This window comes from Pteronotus mesoamericanus, unplaced genomic scaffold, assembly GCF_021234165.1.
Source record: "Pteronotus mesoamericanus isolate MK-2021 breed Mesoamerican mustached bat unplaced genomic scaffold, CSHL_Meso_final contig_90, whole genome shotgun sequence".
Lineage (NCBI taxonomy): Eukaryota > Metazoa > Chordata > Mammalia > Chiroptera > Mormoopidae > Pteronotus > Pteronotus mesoamericanus.
In genome coordinates this window covers 46,639,894-46,658,487 of record NW_026555277.1, presented here as the reverse complement: position 1 = coordinate 46,658,487, position 18,594 = coordinate 46,639,894, and the positions used below count along the sequence as shown (strand labels likewise).

The 18,594-nt window shown below is 43.3% G+C and overlaps 1 protein-coding gene across 1 annotated transcript in view; it reads left to right on the top strand.

Moving 5' to 3' along the window:
• Positions 1-18,533, top strand: part of PARVA (parvin alpha) — a 151,628-nt gene extending 133,095 nt beyond the window's left edge. Inside the window, exons 9-13 of the mRNA XM_054586093.1 lie at positions 1,329-1,390; positions 2,146-2,214; positions 5,635-5,736; positions 6,507-6,579; positions 15,942-18,533. Coding sequence (XP_054442068.1) covers positions 1,329-1,390; positions 2,146-2,214; positions 5,635-5,736; positions 6,507-6,579; positions 15,942-16,018 — 383 coding nt within the window. The 3' untranslated portion in view covers positions 16,019-18,533. The remainder of the gene's footprint in view (positions 1-1,328; positions 1,391-2,145; positions 2,215-5,634; positions 5,737-6,506; positions 6,580-15,941) is intronic.
• Positions 18,534-18,594: the final 61 nt, after the last annotated feature.

Here is an 18,594-nt window from a genome sequence, read left to right as displayed (position 1 = left end):
ATGGTGCTGGTAGCTGCCACAGGGGTCTAGTTAATTCTGCAGCAGCTGGGAAGAACAGGCACTCAGCTTGCTTCCTGCATGTGTGTCTACACCAGCCTGGTGACAGCCGCTTGGTAGGAAGGGTCAGCTTACTGGTGGGAAGAGGAAAACTAACCACAGCTGTGCAGTCCTTTTGCAAGTAACCAGACCACTGACATTGTTGGGCTTCTGAATGGGTCCTGGGCATTTGTAGGGCAGTGCTGCTTTAAGTATTTTGTGAGAGTAAAGGAAGGAGGTACATGTACACGCTTGGACTGTCTCCTTTCCCCACTCTGCCCAGCCCTTCTAGAAGCTGCCTTCTTTCTCTTTTCTTATCACGGCTCCTATCTTTTCCAGTTCTCAGAGCTCTGGGTTTGTTTATAAAGTCTGTGAATGTCAGAGATCACAATCACCTTCCTGGAAGTCTCAGATTTGCCCATTGGTGCAAGAGGAGAAAAAGACGGACCCCCAGGACCATGAAACTTCCCTGCCCCAGGTTCCTCTTGGAGACTGTGCTCCTTCGCTGCCTGAGATCCCTCCATTATTTCACCTCTCAGTTCCAAGAACAAGGAGGCTGTAGCAAGGAAAGACCCTGCAGGGGGCATGGCTTCGCTCTTTCCTATGATCCTACAGTTACTATGCATATTTTGATTCCAATAATGCTAAAACAACTCAGATCAGTGTAGACACCCCAGTCTACAGAGCACATGCACATACATTCTCATCTGTCATCTCGTGACACACCTGGGAGGTTTATTTCTCAGATGGCATTTTTCAGAGGAGGAAACAAGGCACAAAACATTGAAGGGACTAGATCACTCAAGAGGAGGAGCTCACATCTGGTCCTGGGCTCAGTGGTCCCCAAACTGCTTATTTATACACGCTACCAGGAAGTGTGTCTGCGTATCCTGGTTTTGCTAATTAGGGTGTGAAGTGAGTTGATATTTCGATACCATTCTACCTCCAAAAAGCTTCAGAAACACTTTAGAACCTTGACTAAATCATGATGTAATGAACACAAAGACCAAAGAGAAATGACCAGTTCTAAGTCAAAGTGCCTGACAGAGCCCCTCAACCCCAGCTCAGGGGGGTTGATATAGAAGATGGGCGCGCACGCGCGCGCGCACACACACAGCCCCTAAGATAAGAATTGACCCCAAATCTGCCCTAAAACGAGCTTCCAGAGTTCCCAGTGCAGCCTCACACCGCAGAGAATTTCCATCTGTAGCCGACCATGTGGCCGGGACTTGGGATGGGCTTCCCATCAGGAATCAGCTCTGTGCTTCACTTGACGTTTTTCTCTTTTTCAGAACGTGATGCCTTTGACACTTTGTTCGATCATGCACCAGATAAGCTCAACGTGGTGAAAAAGGTGGGAAAGAGGTGCCTGGGAGGAAGGGATGGGGGTGGGGAGTTGGGGGTGAGATATAGCAAAACTTTTTAGGAAAACCCATCCCTGCAGCTGTCAAGCTTCCTGAAACTGGTGTTAACCCCAGATCTCTGCAAATATGGGGCTCTCCAGCTTGATGTCCATTTTACTTGTCCAGTTCTCGCTGGATGCATCATCCAGTCTCTTCCTTCTCCCATCCAATGGTAGCAACTCTTTGGGTTTCTGAGACTGTGAACACCTTGTCTTCCCACCTTTACTGAACCCCAGCTGTCCTGCCTCCTCACACAGACCTCTCTCTGTCTTCCTAGGCAAAGGCACATGGGAAGGGGCTGGAAAAAAGGACTCAGTGGGGTCATTTCTTCTTTGGTCCCCTTCCTAATTTCTCTTTGGCTCCCTGACCCTGGGCTCAGACACTCCACCTCTCACTCTACCCTCTCAGGACCCCCAGTTTCACAGTTTGAATCACGTAGTGTTCAAATCCTTGGACAAGGAACTGCAAATCCTTGGGGGCCATCCTCTCCTGTGAACTGCCGGGGCTTTGCAGAGGAGCCTCATAGGCTGCTTGCTCATCCTCACTGAGCGTGGCACAGTGATCCAGGCTCTGTGCTCCTGTCTGGGCCCTATCCAGTGTGATCACACTGGTCCTGGTCCTCACCGTGGAGTCACAGAGGTGGCCTTGCAGGTCTGGCCCGAGGGAGAGTTTCCATCTCAATGTCCGTTCTGTGCTTCTTTTTTAGACTCTCATCACTTTTGTGAACAAACACCTGAATAAGCTGAACCTGGAGGTCACAGAACTGGAAACCCAGGTAGGAGAAAGCTCTGAGTGGAGGGTAGAAGCCAGACCCTGTTCAACAGCCACCATTCCAAGTGCCCAATCCTGCATTGCCGGGAGGGCTTTACACACTGACCCTGAAGCTTTTTCAGGAGGAAGGGGATTCTAGTCTGTTCAGAGGGGTGAACCACTTGGAATTTATCTTAGTTTACTTTAAAAAGTTACAAGAACACTATCACAAATACCCATACACTCTTCACCTACATATACCAGTTGTTAGCATTTGGCCATATTCTTTTTTTCCCCTCTCTCTCCACCCTAAGTACTTCAGCCTACATCTATAAATAACAAGTATATCCCCTTAGATAATCACAATCCAATAATCAAATTCTGATAATTTTAACATTGATATAATACATTATTTAGGTTAAACCATATGAAATTGTTGATACTTGACTACTTTTGACAATGTCTCATGGTTCCCAAAAAAAAACCCCCACTGTATTCCTGTTTTTTCAGTCACCCTAATATTCTCACATGCTCTATTTAGTTGTCATGTCTCTTTAGTGTATATTTATTATAAAACAAATCCTCAGCCTTTCTTTGCATGATGTCATTTTTGAAGAGTACATGCCATTTGGTTCATAGAAAAATCTCTCATTTCCACCCCACCTCACAATTAGATTCAGGTTATGCATGTTCAGTAACAATACAACCTAAGTAATGCTGTGTTTTTCTCAGACACTTTTGTCCATTAGTTTGTTACTGGTGATAGTAACTTTGATCACTGGGGTAGGTTGGTGCCTAGCAAATCTCTATACTATAAAGTTCATCTCCCTCCTTTATAATTAATAACTAATCTTTATTAGGAGATCCTTTAAGATTGTGTAATATATCCTGTTTCCCAACCTGTTTTCATTTGTAATGAATTTCTAAAGTGTGGTTTTCTTTTGAGCATGTGGTCATCTCCCTTTGTTTTTAAAAGCAATCCGGGTCTGTTCCTGAGCACTGAGTGTGTCTGGACTCTGAGAAATGAGTTTATATACTCTTCTGGGAGTTAGGGAACACTCTGGAAATGTGATATTTCCTCAAGTGAGCTACAGTAAGCTCTGGAACTTTCACTTCCGTTTTCACGGACAGGGAGTGCTGTGAAAAGGAGTCTCTGCCTCATGTGTTTGGTGTCTGTCTGCAGGTTTTACCATTGAGTCATCAGAAAGAGCAGTCAGGGGTGGGGGCTGCCTGTGTGAGTGGCACTCAGGGCTGTAAGGAACCCTGACCCTAACCCAAGGTCCTCCCCTGAGTTGACAGATTTGGATTTTTTTATTCTCAGTCCATTCCAGCCACAGCCAGAATGAGCCCCAATTAATTAGCTCCATGGGAGGACCTTGATTTTGACACTGGGGAGATGCTGGGGTGTACTCTCACATTGCCCACCCTGGAGTGGCCTCAGATGCATCTGATGGATAGAAGCAGGGAGGGAGCTGCTCCCCTGTCAAGTTCATGCTCTGGATCATGTGCCTATAGCAAACGCTGAACCACAGGCCCACCAGCTAGTTACCCAACAGAGCTTAGTCTCTGGGCCCAGCCCACATTCTGGGCAATTAGGTCTACTTTTTTTTTTTTTTTTACATTTCCTAAGATGATTCCAAGAACTTTGGCCTCGTGCAAACTCTAGCAACTGTTGTTTATGCCCACAAACATTTGGTGGCCCCGCCTCCTTTGAAAGGTTCTAGAATACCAGATATGCATCCGACCTTTCTATCTTTGCTTGGGGACTGCTCCATACCTGGAACACCTGCTCCTTCCAAATTGCCCTCATCCCGCAGGCCCCTGCTCCTCCACAAAGCCGGCCCCAAGTACTCAGCACACATTCACCTTGCCCTTCCTTGAGCAGAAGACCTGAATGCCTCTGTTTAGCCTAGGAATCTATTGTCCCTCAGACCAGGTTCCCAGCCTGTCCCACCTCTATTGTCCTTGATCAAAGGGATAGGGCTCTAAGCCTCTTATCATGGTCTTCAGCACACTGCTGTACTTTGTCAACAAGAGCCAGTAAGTTGTGTAATGTTTGCTTTATTGTTTTCTCAGATAGTAACAGCAATACAATGTCTTCACTATAGGTTCTTGGAAACTGTGACTAAGCAAAACGACATATAACTAAACCAATTTTCCCATAGGCTAGTTGCCATAACCAAGAGTTAAGTTCCTATAGCACATTTTGGGTCACAAAAATGCCACCAAACTTCTAAATAAAAACCCCAAACTCTTCTAATATTAAACATTGAAATAAATGTGAGCTATACATTTATTTAAGAAATATTAATAAAAACAAGTAAGAGAATTCTTTTCCAACCTGCTTATTCCAATTCAGGGTCCAGGTGACCTGAGTCTATCCCAGCTGCTCAGGGCACAAAGCAGGACCCAGCCTTGGACAGGACGCCCTTCCATTGCAGGGCCACATACACTCACTCACACTCACTCAAACTGGGACAATGTAGACACACCAATCCACCTGACATGAACATCTTTGGGATATGGGAGGAAACCAGACTACTTGGAAAAAAACTTATGCAGACATGGGGAGAACATGGTAACTCCACACAGACAGTGACCACAGCTGAGAATCCATTTTTTTTTCTCATCAACATTATTATGTAATGATGTTATTCAAGGACCTGCTATATATAGTTAATATTTATTAAGTGTTGCCTACTTGTCAAGCAGTGTTCTAGGCACTTTACACATATTAACTGGTTTAGTCCGCATGATAAACTTGTTAGGTAGATACTATACTATTGTCATCCTCATTGTACAGATGGGAAAAATGAGGCACAGAGAAGTTAGGTAATTTGCTCTGGTCACATAGCCAGTGAGTAGCAGAGCTAGAGGCCCATCCAAGTTTGCAACAGCTATGCTGTTGCCTCTCAAGCAATGATAAAGTGAGATGTGAGAAAGGGGAATGTCTAGGCCTATAGGACAGTAGAGTTCTTTGTTCATAAATCAAGCCACCCCAGTAGCCTCATGCCGCTGGCCTTGGACATCCTCTTGCCCTCCTCCCTCTGCCTTACCCTAGCTGATTCTTGCTCATCCCTCAGGCAGCACCTCCTCCAGAAGCCTTCCCTTTTGCCCCCAGTGGGAGAAAGGGACACTTTGACACTAGCCAACTTCCTTCCCTCCGTCAGAGCAACTGCTGCATTTTCTCCACATCATTCTTCCCACTGGACTATGGGCTTCTTGAGGACAGGGGCCACATTGACCCTTGTCTGTGGTCCATGTGCCAAATCAAGGCTTGGAACATGGTTGATGCTCAACAAATGCTGGACCATAGGCTTGTGGCTCCAGGACTGGACCAGCCAGGCCAGGCATGCTGACATAGAAGCTGATGAGCCCTCTGAATGGGGCTTGGTTGGAGGGCCCAGGGGCCCAGCAGCAGCTTCAACTGGCTCTTTCCCTCCAGTTTGCAGATGGGGTGTACCTGGTGCTGCTCATGGGGCTCCTGGAGGGCTACTTTGTGCCACTGCACAGCTTCTTCCTGACCCCAGACAGCTTTGAACAGAAGGTAAGAGAAGGTGACACGAAGGGAGGCCCTAGCCAATGTGCCCTGACTCATCTGCCTCATCTATGCTGGGGCCATCTGGGAAAAAGGCAGCAGCTTCCTATCTGCCCAGGGTCTTAAGAGGTTGGAGGTGGGGCCTATTCTGATGAGCACTGAGCTGCAAAGAAGCTGCCTTGTAGACCACTAAGCATCCTCAACAGTTTTCTCCCCACAGCTTCCTACCCAAGCCTGGCCTCGGTTGCCTAGTCATATGCTCCAGCCGGGTGCCATAGGCCAGTCTCATCTCTTCCCAGAAGTTACAGAGAAGGTGGCTGCAAGGCTGGTCAGACCTGAGGGACCCACACTCAGCCCAGTCTGATGCCTCCCATTGGCTGCCACAGCCTATACGAAGACAAGGGGCATTTGATCCAAGGCAGAAACCCTTTGCTGCCTCTTGAACACATCTTGCTCTCTGATCTTTTCAGCTGTGAGCATAAATGTCACTGAGTTGAAAATCCTGGCAGTTGACACAGGAACAGAGTAGGACAGGAAGAAGAGTCTGAACTCCTCCAGAAGTGCTTGCCAACAGCAGCCTGGGACTGGCCAGCTCACACTCTGCATGGCCTGCCTGTTTTGGTAGCCTCATTTCTCCTTCAAATTAGGGCCTGATTTTAGCTCAGCCTCCATCCCTTTAGCTAAGTGCTGGCCCCATCACTTTTGGGGGTAGGTCCCAGGATCCACAAGGGTCCAGGAATGAGTGTACAACAACACATGCACTGCATTTCTCTTTCTAGGTCTTAAACGTCTCCTTTGCCTTTGAGCTCATGCAAGACGGAGGGTTGGAAAAGCCAAAACCACGGCCAGAAGGTACTTTTCTCTTCCTCTGGGTTTGTGACAAGATGATGAGACCCTCTTCCTATACATGGCACATGTTATAGGGCAAGGCTCATGTTTGGTAGCAGAGCAACAGTTTCTCTTCTGAAGCCTTCTTTGCCATTCACAGGGTAGGGAATAACAGGGCACAGCTGCCCAGCCATGGAAATCCTTTGTGAGCTGCAAATCACACAGCCATGGAAAGACAAAATCTGAAATTGTATGTATGGCATAAGGACCCAAGCAGGTATGGCACAGAGCAGAGGTGCTGCAGAACTGTCCTGTGCCCAGTTTCCAGGTTCTGTCCCTGCACAGGGTGATGATCTGCCAAAGAGCAGTAGCCAAACCAGGCAGGGGGTAGTTTCAGGAGTCAGTGCTGGCATCTCTGCTCTGAGTATAACTGCCTTTCCTTTCCTATGCCCACTCCAAACTGCCCAAGGATGCTTTGTCAGATTTAGGTTGAAAATGTAAGGCTTGAAAAAAGGTACAAGGACGAATATGCTCCACTAGCCCTCCTGTGCTGCTGCTTAGAACTGTGTGTGCATTTGTGCATGTAGGAGGCACATGCCTTTAGTAGCCTCCTTGGTACAGATGTTTATTTTCTGAAACTTACTGACTGGAATATTCCATTTTACCAGTGTTAGTGTATCAATGCTGTGTTGCAGATAATTTTCTGTTTATGTCAATTTAGAACATTAAGAATGCTGTGTGTGGGCCCTTTTGCTTGTACTTTCCTGGCTGTTTAAAGGCAAGTGATCAAGTAGGGATTGTGTGCTTTTACTCCCCATTGCTGCCTCTGTTCTGAATTCCTCCACCTGGAACTCCCCATAAAGGAGCTTCTTCACTGACTGTCCAGTGGGAGCCTGAGACCCCATGCCCAGGCCATCTCTGACCTCAAGGCCCTTGTAGCCAGCCAGGGGAGAGAAAAGATGCTCTGAGTAACCATAACAAAAGGACAGTGAGAAAACTGCCACGAAAGAGGTACAACTAAGAGGTTGTGAGAATTAAGGAGGGGATCCTTTCTTCACTCTGGAGTTGGGGATAGTTTGACAGAGATGGTGATAGTTGGGCTAAACCATGAGAATCAGGTAGGGTTTTTGTTTGGAAATTAGGATAGGAGAGAGACAGATACAAGCAGAAGCTGACCTTAACTTGTACTAGTTCCCTTCCAAAGGAGCTCCAGAACCAGCATAACTAGTGGATGGCTTCAGACCACACCAGAGCACCACCTAACCAGCTCAGCAAACAACACACCCAAAGGGCAGCTTTGGCTGCATTAGAGCCCTGCTAAAGTGACTTCTGGTCCATGGGTCAGCCCCAGAACAACAGCTTGTCTGCTATCATCACAACCAGCTCTCACAGCCACTCAGTTTGAGCATCAGTCCCACCCACTGATGTGCCAACAGCAATCATAGCTCAACTACAACAGCAGGGCACATACAAAATACACAGGGGGCACCACTGGAGCACTCAGCCCAGGTAACCAGGGAAACTGTACCACTGGGCCCCACAGGATACCTACTACATAAGGCCACTCTGCCAAGAACTGGAGATGTGGCAGATCTAACTAATATATAGGAAAAAATCCAGGGAGTCAGCCAAAATGAGGAGACAAAGAAACAAGTCCCAAATGAAAAGACAGAACAAAAATACAAAAAAATATAACTAAACAAAATAGAGACAAGCAATCTACTGCATACAGACTTCAAAACAGTAATTATAAGGATGCTCAATGATCGTAGGGGGGAAATAGATGAACTCAGTAAGGACTTCAACAAAAAAAATAGAAAACATCAACATGGCAATAGAAAACAAAAAATTGTCAGAAATGAAGAATACCTTAGAGGGAATCAACAACACGTTATATGAAGCAGAGGACTAAGTAAGTGATCTGGAAGATAAGGCAGCAGAAAACACCCATTGTAGTACTAAAAAGAAAAATATTTTTTAAAAATGAGGATAGTGTAAGGGACCTCAGGGGCAATATCAAGCATACCAGCATTTGCATCAGAGGGGTACCAGGATGACAAGAGAAAGAACGAGGGATTGAAAACTTATTTGAAGAAATAATGATTGAAAACTTTCCTAATCTGATGAAGGAAACAGATATACAAATAGAGGAAATACAAAGACCCCCCCCCAAAAAAAACAAGATGAACCCAAAAAAGGCCCACACCAAGATACATCATAATTAAAATGCAAAAATTTAAAGAAAAAGAGACCTTAATAGTGGCAGGAGAAAAGCAATTAGTTTCATTAAAGGGAGCTCCCATTAGACTGTTGGCTGATTTTTCAACAGAAACTTTGCAGCCCAAAAGGAATGGCAAGAAATATTCAAAGTGATGAAAGGCAAAGACATACAACCAAGAATGCTCTACCCAGCAAGGCTATCATTTAGAATTGAAATAGAGATAGTGTTCCAGACAAGAAAAAGCTTAAAGAGTTTAATACCACTAAACCAGTATTTACAAGAAATGTTAAAGGGACTTCTTTAAGAAGAAAAGATCAAAAATATAAACAAGAAAATATAGGAAAGAAAAAATTCTCACTGACAAAGGCAAACATAATAAAAGCAATGGATCACCAACTATAAAACAAGTACAAAAGTTAAAAGTAGGAAGATCATGTGTAATTACAATAATAAATTAAGAGATATATACAACATGCCAACACAAAAGTAAAAAAGAATGACAGAAACATAAATGAGGAGGGAGTGAGTAAAAATTGTAGTTATTTTAGAATGTATTCAAACTTAAGTGACCATCATCTCAACTATGTGCATTTGTGTATGTAGGAGGCACATGTCTTTAGTAGCCTCCTTGGTACAGATGTTTATTTTCTGAAAATTATTGACTGAATGCTATAAACATAGATTAGTACAGGGTGGGGCAAAAGTAGGTTTATATTCTTGTATTATTATTTTCCATAAAAAAAACTATAAACCTACTGTTGCCCCACCCTGTATATGTGAAGCACATGGTAACAACAAACCAAAAATCTCTTAAGTTATATGAGAAATAAAGATAAAGGAATCCAAACATAACACTACATAAAGTCATCAAATAGAGGAGAACAGGAAAAAAGAATAAGAAACACAGATGAACTGCAAAACAGTCAGAAAACAATAAAATAGCAATAATACATACCTATCAGTAATTACTTTAAATGAACAAAATGCTCCAATCAAGAGACATAGGGTAGCTGAGAGGATTAAAAAAAAAAAAACACACACAAAAACAAGACCGGTACATATGTGGCCTACAAGAAACCCACTTTAGATTGAAAGACACACAAACTGAAAGTTAAAGGATGGAAAAGATATTTTATGCAGATGGAATGGGAAAAGAAAGCTGTACTTATATCAGATGAAATAGACTTTAAAACAAAATCTGTAACAAAAGACAAAGAAGTGCATTTCATAATGATAAAGTGATCAATCCAACAATACTAATAACTTTTGAAAACTATGCACCCAATGTAGGAGCACCTAAGTATATAAAGCAAACATTGATAGGCATAAAGGGAAAGATCAACAGTAACATAGTAAAGGACAAAACATCTAGACAAAAATCAACATGCAAAGAGTAGCCTTAAGTGACACATTAGATCAGATGGATTTAATTTTTTTTTTTTTAGAACATTTCACCTTAAAGCAGCACAATATACATTCTTTTCAAGTGTATGTGGGGCATTTTTCAGGACTGATCACATTAGGCCATAAATCAAGTCTCAATAAATTTAAGAAGACTGAAAAACAAGCATCTTCTCTGAGCACAATGGTATAAATTTAAAATCAATTACAAGAAGAAAACTGAAAAACACACAATCACCTGGAGGCTAAATAACATGATACTAAACAACAAATTGGTTAATAATGAAATCAAAAGATACGTTGAGACAAATGAAAATGGAAACACAACCACCTAAATATTAAAAAAGAAAAGAAAAGAAAAGAATCTGTGGGAGACAGCCAAAGCACTTCTAAGAGGAAAATTCATAGCAATACAGGCCTACCTCAAGAAATAAGAAAAATTTCAAATAAATAACCTATCGTTACACTTAAAGGAACTAAAAAGGAGAATAAACAATGCCCAAAGTAAGAAGTAAATAGTGAAGATTAGAATGGAAATAAATGAAATGAGTCCTAAACAAACAATAGAAAAGATCAATGAAACCAAGAGCTGGTTCATTGAAAAGATAAAATCGATAAATCTTTAGCAAAACTCATCAAGAAAAAAAGGGGGTCCCAAATAAATAAAATTAGAAATGAAAAAGAAGTGACAATTGACACAACAGAAATACAAAAGATTATAAGAAAATACTACAATTATATGAAAAGAAATTGGATAACCTGGAAGAAATGTATAAATACCTAAAAACAGCCCTGGCTGGTATGGCTCAGTGGATTGAGCACTGGCCTGTGAACCAAAATGTCACTGGTTCAATTCCCAGTCAGGACACATGCCTGGGTTGTGGGTCAAAAATTTAAAAATTAAAAATGAATAAATAAATACCTAGAAACATATAAGCTTCCAAGACTGAATAGGGAAGGAATAGAAAACTTGAACGGACTGATAATTATTAACAAAATTGAATCAGTAATCAAAAAAACTCCCAAAAACAAAAGATCTGGATCTAATGAGTTCACAAGTGAATTTTACCAAACATTCAAAAAAGAACTAATACCTATTCATATCAAAGTATTCCAAAAATTTTAAAAGGAAGGAAGTCTCCCAAACTCATTTTACAAGTTCAGCATTACCCTGATACCAAAACTAGGTAAAGTTACTACAAAAAAAAGAAAATTATAGGCCAGTATGCCTTATGAATATAGATGTACTAATCTTTAACAAAATATTAGCAAGCCAAATTCAACAATACATTAAAAATATCATACACAATGATCAGGTAGGATTTATCCTTGGAATGCAAGTTTGGTTCAAAATCTGCAAATCAGGTAATGTGATACACCCCATAAACAAAATGAAGGATAAAAATCATATGATCATATCAATAGATGCAGAAAAAGCACATGATAAAATCCAATATCTGTTTATAATAAAAACTCTCAGAGTAGAGTGGGGATAAATTGAACATATATCATCATAATAAAGGCTATATATGACAAACCCACAGCTAACATCATAGTCAATGGTGAAAAACTAAAAGCTTTTTCTTTAAGATTAGGAAAAAGACAAGGATGTCCACTTTTGCTACTCTTATTCAAAATAGTGTTGGAATTCATAGCCACGGCAATTGGGCAAGAGAAAAAAAAAAGGCATCCATACGCAAAAGGAAGAAGTAAAACAGTAATTATTTGTAGATGACATGATACTAGAGAGAAGCCTAAAGATTCCATACACACTCACACACACACATACACATTAGATAAATGAATTCAGTAATACAAAATTTTCACTAATCAGTTGAATTTTTATACACTGATAATGAACTATCAGAAAGAGAAATTAATAAAACCATGCCATTTACAATTGCATCCTAAAGAATAAAATACCTAAGACTCTTATTAACCAAGGATGCAGATGACCTGTACTCTGAAAATTATAAAACACTGAAGAAAGAAAGTTAAGAAAATACAAATAAATCGAAGGATTTACTGTGCTCATGGTCAGGAAGAATTAATGTTGTTAAAATGTCCATACTACTCACAGCAATCTCCAGATTCAATGCAATCACTGTCAAAATAATAATGGCATTTTTCACAGAACTAGAATAATCCTAAAATTTACATTGAACCACAAAAGATCCCAAATAGTCAAAGCAATATTGAACTTACCATCCTGAGCTTATTTTCCATGTCTATAAAGATGGAACTCCTAGAGACATGAACATTACAGGATTGCATGTGATGATGCCTGATGCATAGCATCTGGAACAATGAATGTAAGCAGTTACCTTTTATTAAGAGTATGAATTGAATAATGTTGATGAGGATGAAGTAAGCTGGTGTTAGGTCCTACAGGGACTTGAGGCCAAGGCAGAAAATTCTTACTTTATTCTGTAGGTAGTGGGAGTCTAAGAAAAAGTGCTCAAGGCAGGTAAGTGATATGATCAGAGTTCTGTTGCGGAGAGATCGTTTACAAGGCAGTGTGAAGAACAGACGTTTAGGTGTGGGACACCATCGGCAGCAATGGGGAGCCCGGGAGGGAAAACAGGCTTGGAAGGGACATACGGATGTCAACTTTGGACACCTTCAGGTTGACACCTAGGTACTGACCAAGCAGAACTGGAGCTGGTGGAAAAACCAGGAGTGTCTGATTATATAATGGGAAGTCTTCCACTTGTTGGAAGCCAACACACCCACAGTATGGAACAGAAAAGTATGTCAAGAAAAGAGTTAAGGGCATATCTTGTGAGAATTCCTTTACTTATGAAGCTGGAGCAGGCAACCCAGAGGAGAGAGGTAGATTGTGAAGGTGTTGTTTGGGACCCTGTTTCATGCCTCATTCTAGACCTCAGTGCTATCAGCTCTAGCTAACAAAAGCCACCCCTTACTCTCATTTATTGTTTTAAGTGTCTGGATACTGTTAAAGAAGGACTTCTAGCAAGGTTGGTGTCCCTTTAGGATTTCTCTTCCTGGCATGGCCACTCTAGCGTCCTAATGCCTTTAGGAATGGACCCTGAGTGTCCCGTAGCCAGTCAGTGAGCATCCCACCTCTGAGTAACAGAGAAAGAATAGGAGAGCTCTGTCAGCATTTCTACCTGTTTTCTTGAGCGCTTCATAAGAATCTTCCTCATTACAGGTTGGAAGTACTCCTTTTGATACTTCAGTTTTCAGGCATTTATTTCCTTCCAGACAGTTTCCCAATGTCAATTAATCTATAGGGATATTACAGCATATTGATGACATTTCTTGTACAATCATTGAACTGCTTATATGAAACTTCCTGACCAATGTGAATGGAAAAACACATGTTTTATTTGTTGTTACACCGGGCATCATGCCCGTACTGAAAATTTCCAGTGTGTAAAGGAGAGCTGAAATGGGGTTTTATGAAATTGTACTTTGGGAGAGGTATACCCTCGCAATCCTTTTGGTTCCTGTGCTTCTCCCTGGAAAGGAAAGTTCAGCAGTAAATGCTACAGACTTCATTAGATGTGCCAATGTGGGTAATTCTTTGAGGGTGTTTCAAAATCAAATTGGCTGTGGTGGGAGCATTTTTTTTTTTTTTTAGGGCAAAATGGTTTTAAGGTCGGGAAACACACTCTCTGCCATGCTGTTTGATACTCAAAGCTCCATTGTACCTTGAAATCCCCTGGAAACTTTGGGTTTGCAACCCAGATGACTTTTGCTGCCCAGGTTTCATAACCTTTTGGTTCCCTGGAAACAGAACCATACCCAGAGGTGGAACAGTCCCGCTACACTGGGTAGAAGGGGTTGGAGAGGGCAAGAGGCTTTGAGAAGCATAGTTAGAGGAGTCTGTTGCTGTGCCTCCAGCTCCACTCTACCTTCCCCTTTACTCACGCTCACGCTCTTGGTATGCTCACTTTTTCTCCTCTCTGGCTTTCTAGCAGTTTCTACCTGGGATAACTTCCTAATCTTTGACTTGAGTGGAATTTAAGAAACACCAAGCCTTCAGGGAGGACAAGAATCAGCCCCCAGGGTATAGGAGTGACTTGGCAAGAACAGGGCTCAGCCACTGGGCCCGGCCCCAGGTGGAGGCTCAGGCAAATGCATGAACCAACCTGGGAGCAGAAAGGGAAGCTGAGTGCCAGGCCTCTCAGGTAGCCCCTGGGAGCCTCTGGTCTGTCAACAAGAGAACTTGGAGCAGAGCCCAAGCCACCTGGGGTGGCAGAGGGTCAGTACACAACTGGGGTGAGGCCCGGGAAAGGCATACAGGAGGGGGCCTAAGGGTGAGGAGGGGCCCTGAGGAGATTCCACAGCCCCGGGTGGTTGGCATGTAGCCCTGTGGGTGCTCATTATTGCAGGGCCTGGGGCCTGGGTGTACCTGGCTGTGGCACCCACACAGGCAGGGGTCCCAAGTCTAAGGCTTGGGAGCCACAGCTCAGCATGACAAGGGCATGGCTAGAGTGCTGAAGTCTTCCCCAACCCCCTTTCCCAGCGGCTCAGCCTGATCTCTCCCAATTCAAAATGCTTTGAATCCAAAAGCACTTATTGTTTTCTTATATCATTTACCTCATCTGACCTTCTGCACAGTTAGATGTCTTCTTAATCACTTTTACTGTGGAAAAATATTGCATCTACAGAAAGGTGCATGAGACATAAATGTTCAGGTTAGTGAAATATTAGCCAGTGAGCCACAGCGCGAGAGTCATCCCAGCTCCCGGGAGTTCCCTCTGACCTGCTTTTTTGGAACATAATCTTCTCCTTCCTCCATGAAGATAGCCGCTCTGCTGGCTTTGATAGGCTTTTATCTTTTAATTTTTCTTTCTTTCTTTTTTTTGTTTTTTTCTTACAATTTTATTCCCTTAGCATGCATTCCTGAATAGTAGGCTGAGTCCTTTTATTCATTTATGTTTTCTCTACTCTGGTCATTCAGAGGAAGGCCCGCAAAGGGCATGAGTGCAGGACAGGAGCAGAGCGGGGCCTTGGTGGGGGAGGTGGTGGCGGAGGGGCCAGCAGGGGGTTAGAAGGACAGCCAGAGAAGAATGTGACCACTAAATAAAAAGAAGGGAGCAAAGGAGCAAGCAGAGGAAATGGTTGTATAAAAGCTTGGGAATCCATGATGGAACTTGCCCGAAAATATAGTCCAACTCCTAGCCTCAAACCCCACTGCCTTGCTCTATCCTTAATGGGAAACTCTGTCCCCTGGGGACTCGTGCTTACTGAGTACTCTCTGCCAAGTGGGCTTCTGTGTCCTTCAGGGGCCCTCCCTGTAGTCCCAACTCACCTCTCCCCACTGGAGCCTCAGGCCCTGCTCTCCTTCCCACCACTCATGGCTGGATCTGTGATGAAGGCGCCCCAGGAACAGGCGAGGCTTAGGGGAAGTCAGGCCCAGGGCAGCACCCCTGTTATCGGGAGATGTCATTTCCAGGGTAAAGGCTGCGTAATCTGGGGTCTGCTTCATCTTCCTGAGCAGTGATGATCCACGCCTAGCACCTCTGCTCCTCACTGTTCCCCTGCTCTGAATTCTCACTGCACACCTCAGCACCCATCCTTCAGTGCCCACTGGCCTGTGTTGGTCCTGTGGGGGATATTCCTCTTTCCCAGCAGGTCATGGAGCTCTTCTGGAGCGCAGAATGATGTCCTGTGGCACCCAGGCAGGACCATGTCAGGCACATAAGGGGGATGGTGGGTGGAAGAGGTCAACAGATGCCAACTTTGGGCCACACGGCCCCACTGAAGCATTACGTATTTTTTGTTTTCTATGCAGACATTGTCAACTGTGACCTGAAATCCACACTACGAGTGTTGTACAACCTCTTTACCAAGTACCGGAATGTGGAGTGACGGGCAGACGGGACTGCCCTCCAAACCACCTTGACCTGCTTATTCCTGTCTTCTGCTCTGTGCTCTCCCACAAGTCCAGCTACACCCCAGAGACAGCGGGAACTGAATTAGAAAGGAAGTGATCAGTAACTCTGCGGGCCGACCTGCACCTCTCATGCCCTAGGGTCTGGCCCAGCAATGGCCCAGGAAGATTGTCCCCGTCCTGGTGCCGGGCCCTTGTTGTGATTTGGGAACCAGCTTAGGCCCAAGACACCCCCACAGAAGATGAAAATAAAGATAATAGTTGCCATTTAATGGGTGTAAACTATGTGCCAGACACCACGCTAAGTGCTCTGATGTACGCAAGCTCATTAGTCCTCATGACTTCTGTTAAAGCAGGTATTATGCTCCCCTTTTACAGATGAGGCCCAGAGAGGTAAAGTGACTTGCCAGAAGTTGGCATTTGCTTTTCCTCTTTGAACAACATATTTGTTAGTAACTAGCCAATGACATCACATTCTCTGCATGTCCTATAGTTGTGTATGTGTGCATCTGCACCCACAAAAAAGACAGGAGCCCCCTGACCTCATGCAGGGCAGATCAAGGCTTAATGAGTCACACTAAAATTGGCGAATCAAATTTAACCCAGTTAATAGTGTGTGTGTGGCAGGAGTCATGTCTCTCAACTCCTTTGTACAAATGAAAATTACTCTTAATTCCTTCAGATTTGTAATAACCCCATGCTCTGGTTTCAGGGTGACATTTGGGAAGGATTCTTTTAAAATTAATGGAGTGGCACATTTTACAGCTTTTTTTGCTTGATTGCATGTAATGGAAATGCCCTATATTTTCCTGCAAAATAAGCACTCAATTCATTATCATTAGGCAAATGTACAATATCCTCCAGCACCGCAGACAGCTGGGCGCAGGCCCATGTGAGCAAGCCTGGCTTGGGAAGTAGGGCTCTTCACCAGGGACCCTTGAACTTTAAAGAAAGGAACTCCTTTTTGCCTTCTAATTGATCATTTAGACCATTTCTGGCTAAGTCTGCCCACATGCAATTACCCGCTAATTCAGGCGAGGAAAAATGTAAATCATTCAGACCCTAGCTGAGTGGTTTCCTTGCGTGGGCTACTTGCGGGCTTGTGGTGACTTGTATCCCTGCTCTGTGAACCCAACTTGGAAAAACAAGGCTCTGGGTGTCCCAGGCCGCTGGATCTTGTGTGAATAGGAAAGGGGCTAAAGTAGAGGTGACTAGGAGGACAAGAAGCACAGGGAAAATAATTGCACACTTAATAAGGAAATACCCTCAGGCAGAGGGACAGGGCCTGTGGGGTTCACAGACTTCGTAAACTGACCAAGGCCTTGGGATAACTGATGACTCTTACTGGTGTATCTTCATTATAGAACCTCCCCAAATATGCCAGATGGACACAGCCTGTGTACCCGCCTCCAGAAGTCTGTGCAGGATTCGTCACTGCTTTAGGCCCGCTGCACAAAGCCCACGTCAAGTCTGAGGAATTCATTTTGAGCTCTCTCTGCATCACCCAGAGTTAGGCCGCCCATATTGTCCAAAACATTCCCTTCCAGCTTCTAAACACTTCTTTCTCTACCCTCCATCTGCAGTAACTCAGAACCCATGAAATTTAGAGATACCACATATTTCTTTGGAAATTTTGCCCTAAGAAAGAACTGTTACTCAGCATAATGAGCATTTAAGATATAAAAACGATGTACTCTTATGTCAATTTATGGAAAAGGATATGGTTATTTTTTACACAATTAATGAAACGTATGTTTTTCATCAGGAAAACACCAAATAGTGTAATATTTGTTTGCTCTCTTTTAAATTCCTGACAGTAAATCAAGATACGCCATTGCTTTGTCTCCTTGAGCAATACTAAAGAGGGATGAAATAAGAGCAATGCGTACATTTAAACGTGCTTTCCTATGCTAATTTTCTCTCGTTTTGTCTTTATTTCCCCCCAAGTGTACAGTGTAACAAGCGCCCTTATTAAGAGCACTCCTTTTTGTATTTTACATATACATGGTATGAAAACACCTCAGAACACTTGGGAAGTTTAATAACAGGCTTAATTTATCATAGCATTGTTTCAAGACTGAGGCCTTAGCCTCAGTCCAGAATCCTAGAACCTGGGCCTGCTTTTATCAGCCTGTCTTCTCGTTTAGAGGTTTTCCTTTAGATTCTCCTGCTCAATACACAAGCATGGTTTGAAGGGGGAAGAGGCATCAGAACAATAAATAAACCAAACTTAACCCTCATCTCTTCCCCCTCCCCACCAATCCCCCCCACCCTTCCCATCCCTACCTCCTACCCTTGATCCTACCCTCTTTGGCTTTATTCAGGTCTCTTTAAAAAAAACAAAACCCTGATTAGGTTGCTCAGTTGGTTATAGTATCATCCCCAAATGCCAAGATTGTAGGTTCGATGTCCAGTAAAGGCACATACAAGAAGCAACCAGTAAATGCATAAATAAATGGAACAACAAATCGATGTTTTTCTCCCCCTTTCTCTAAAATCAATCAATAAAAAAAAAAAAGAAAAAAAGAAAAGACAAAAATCTAGTCTTTGTAGG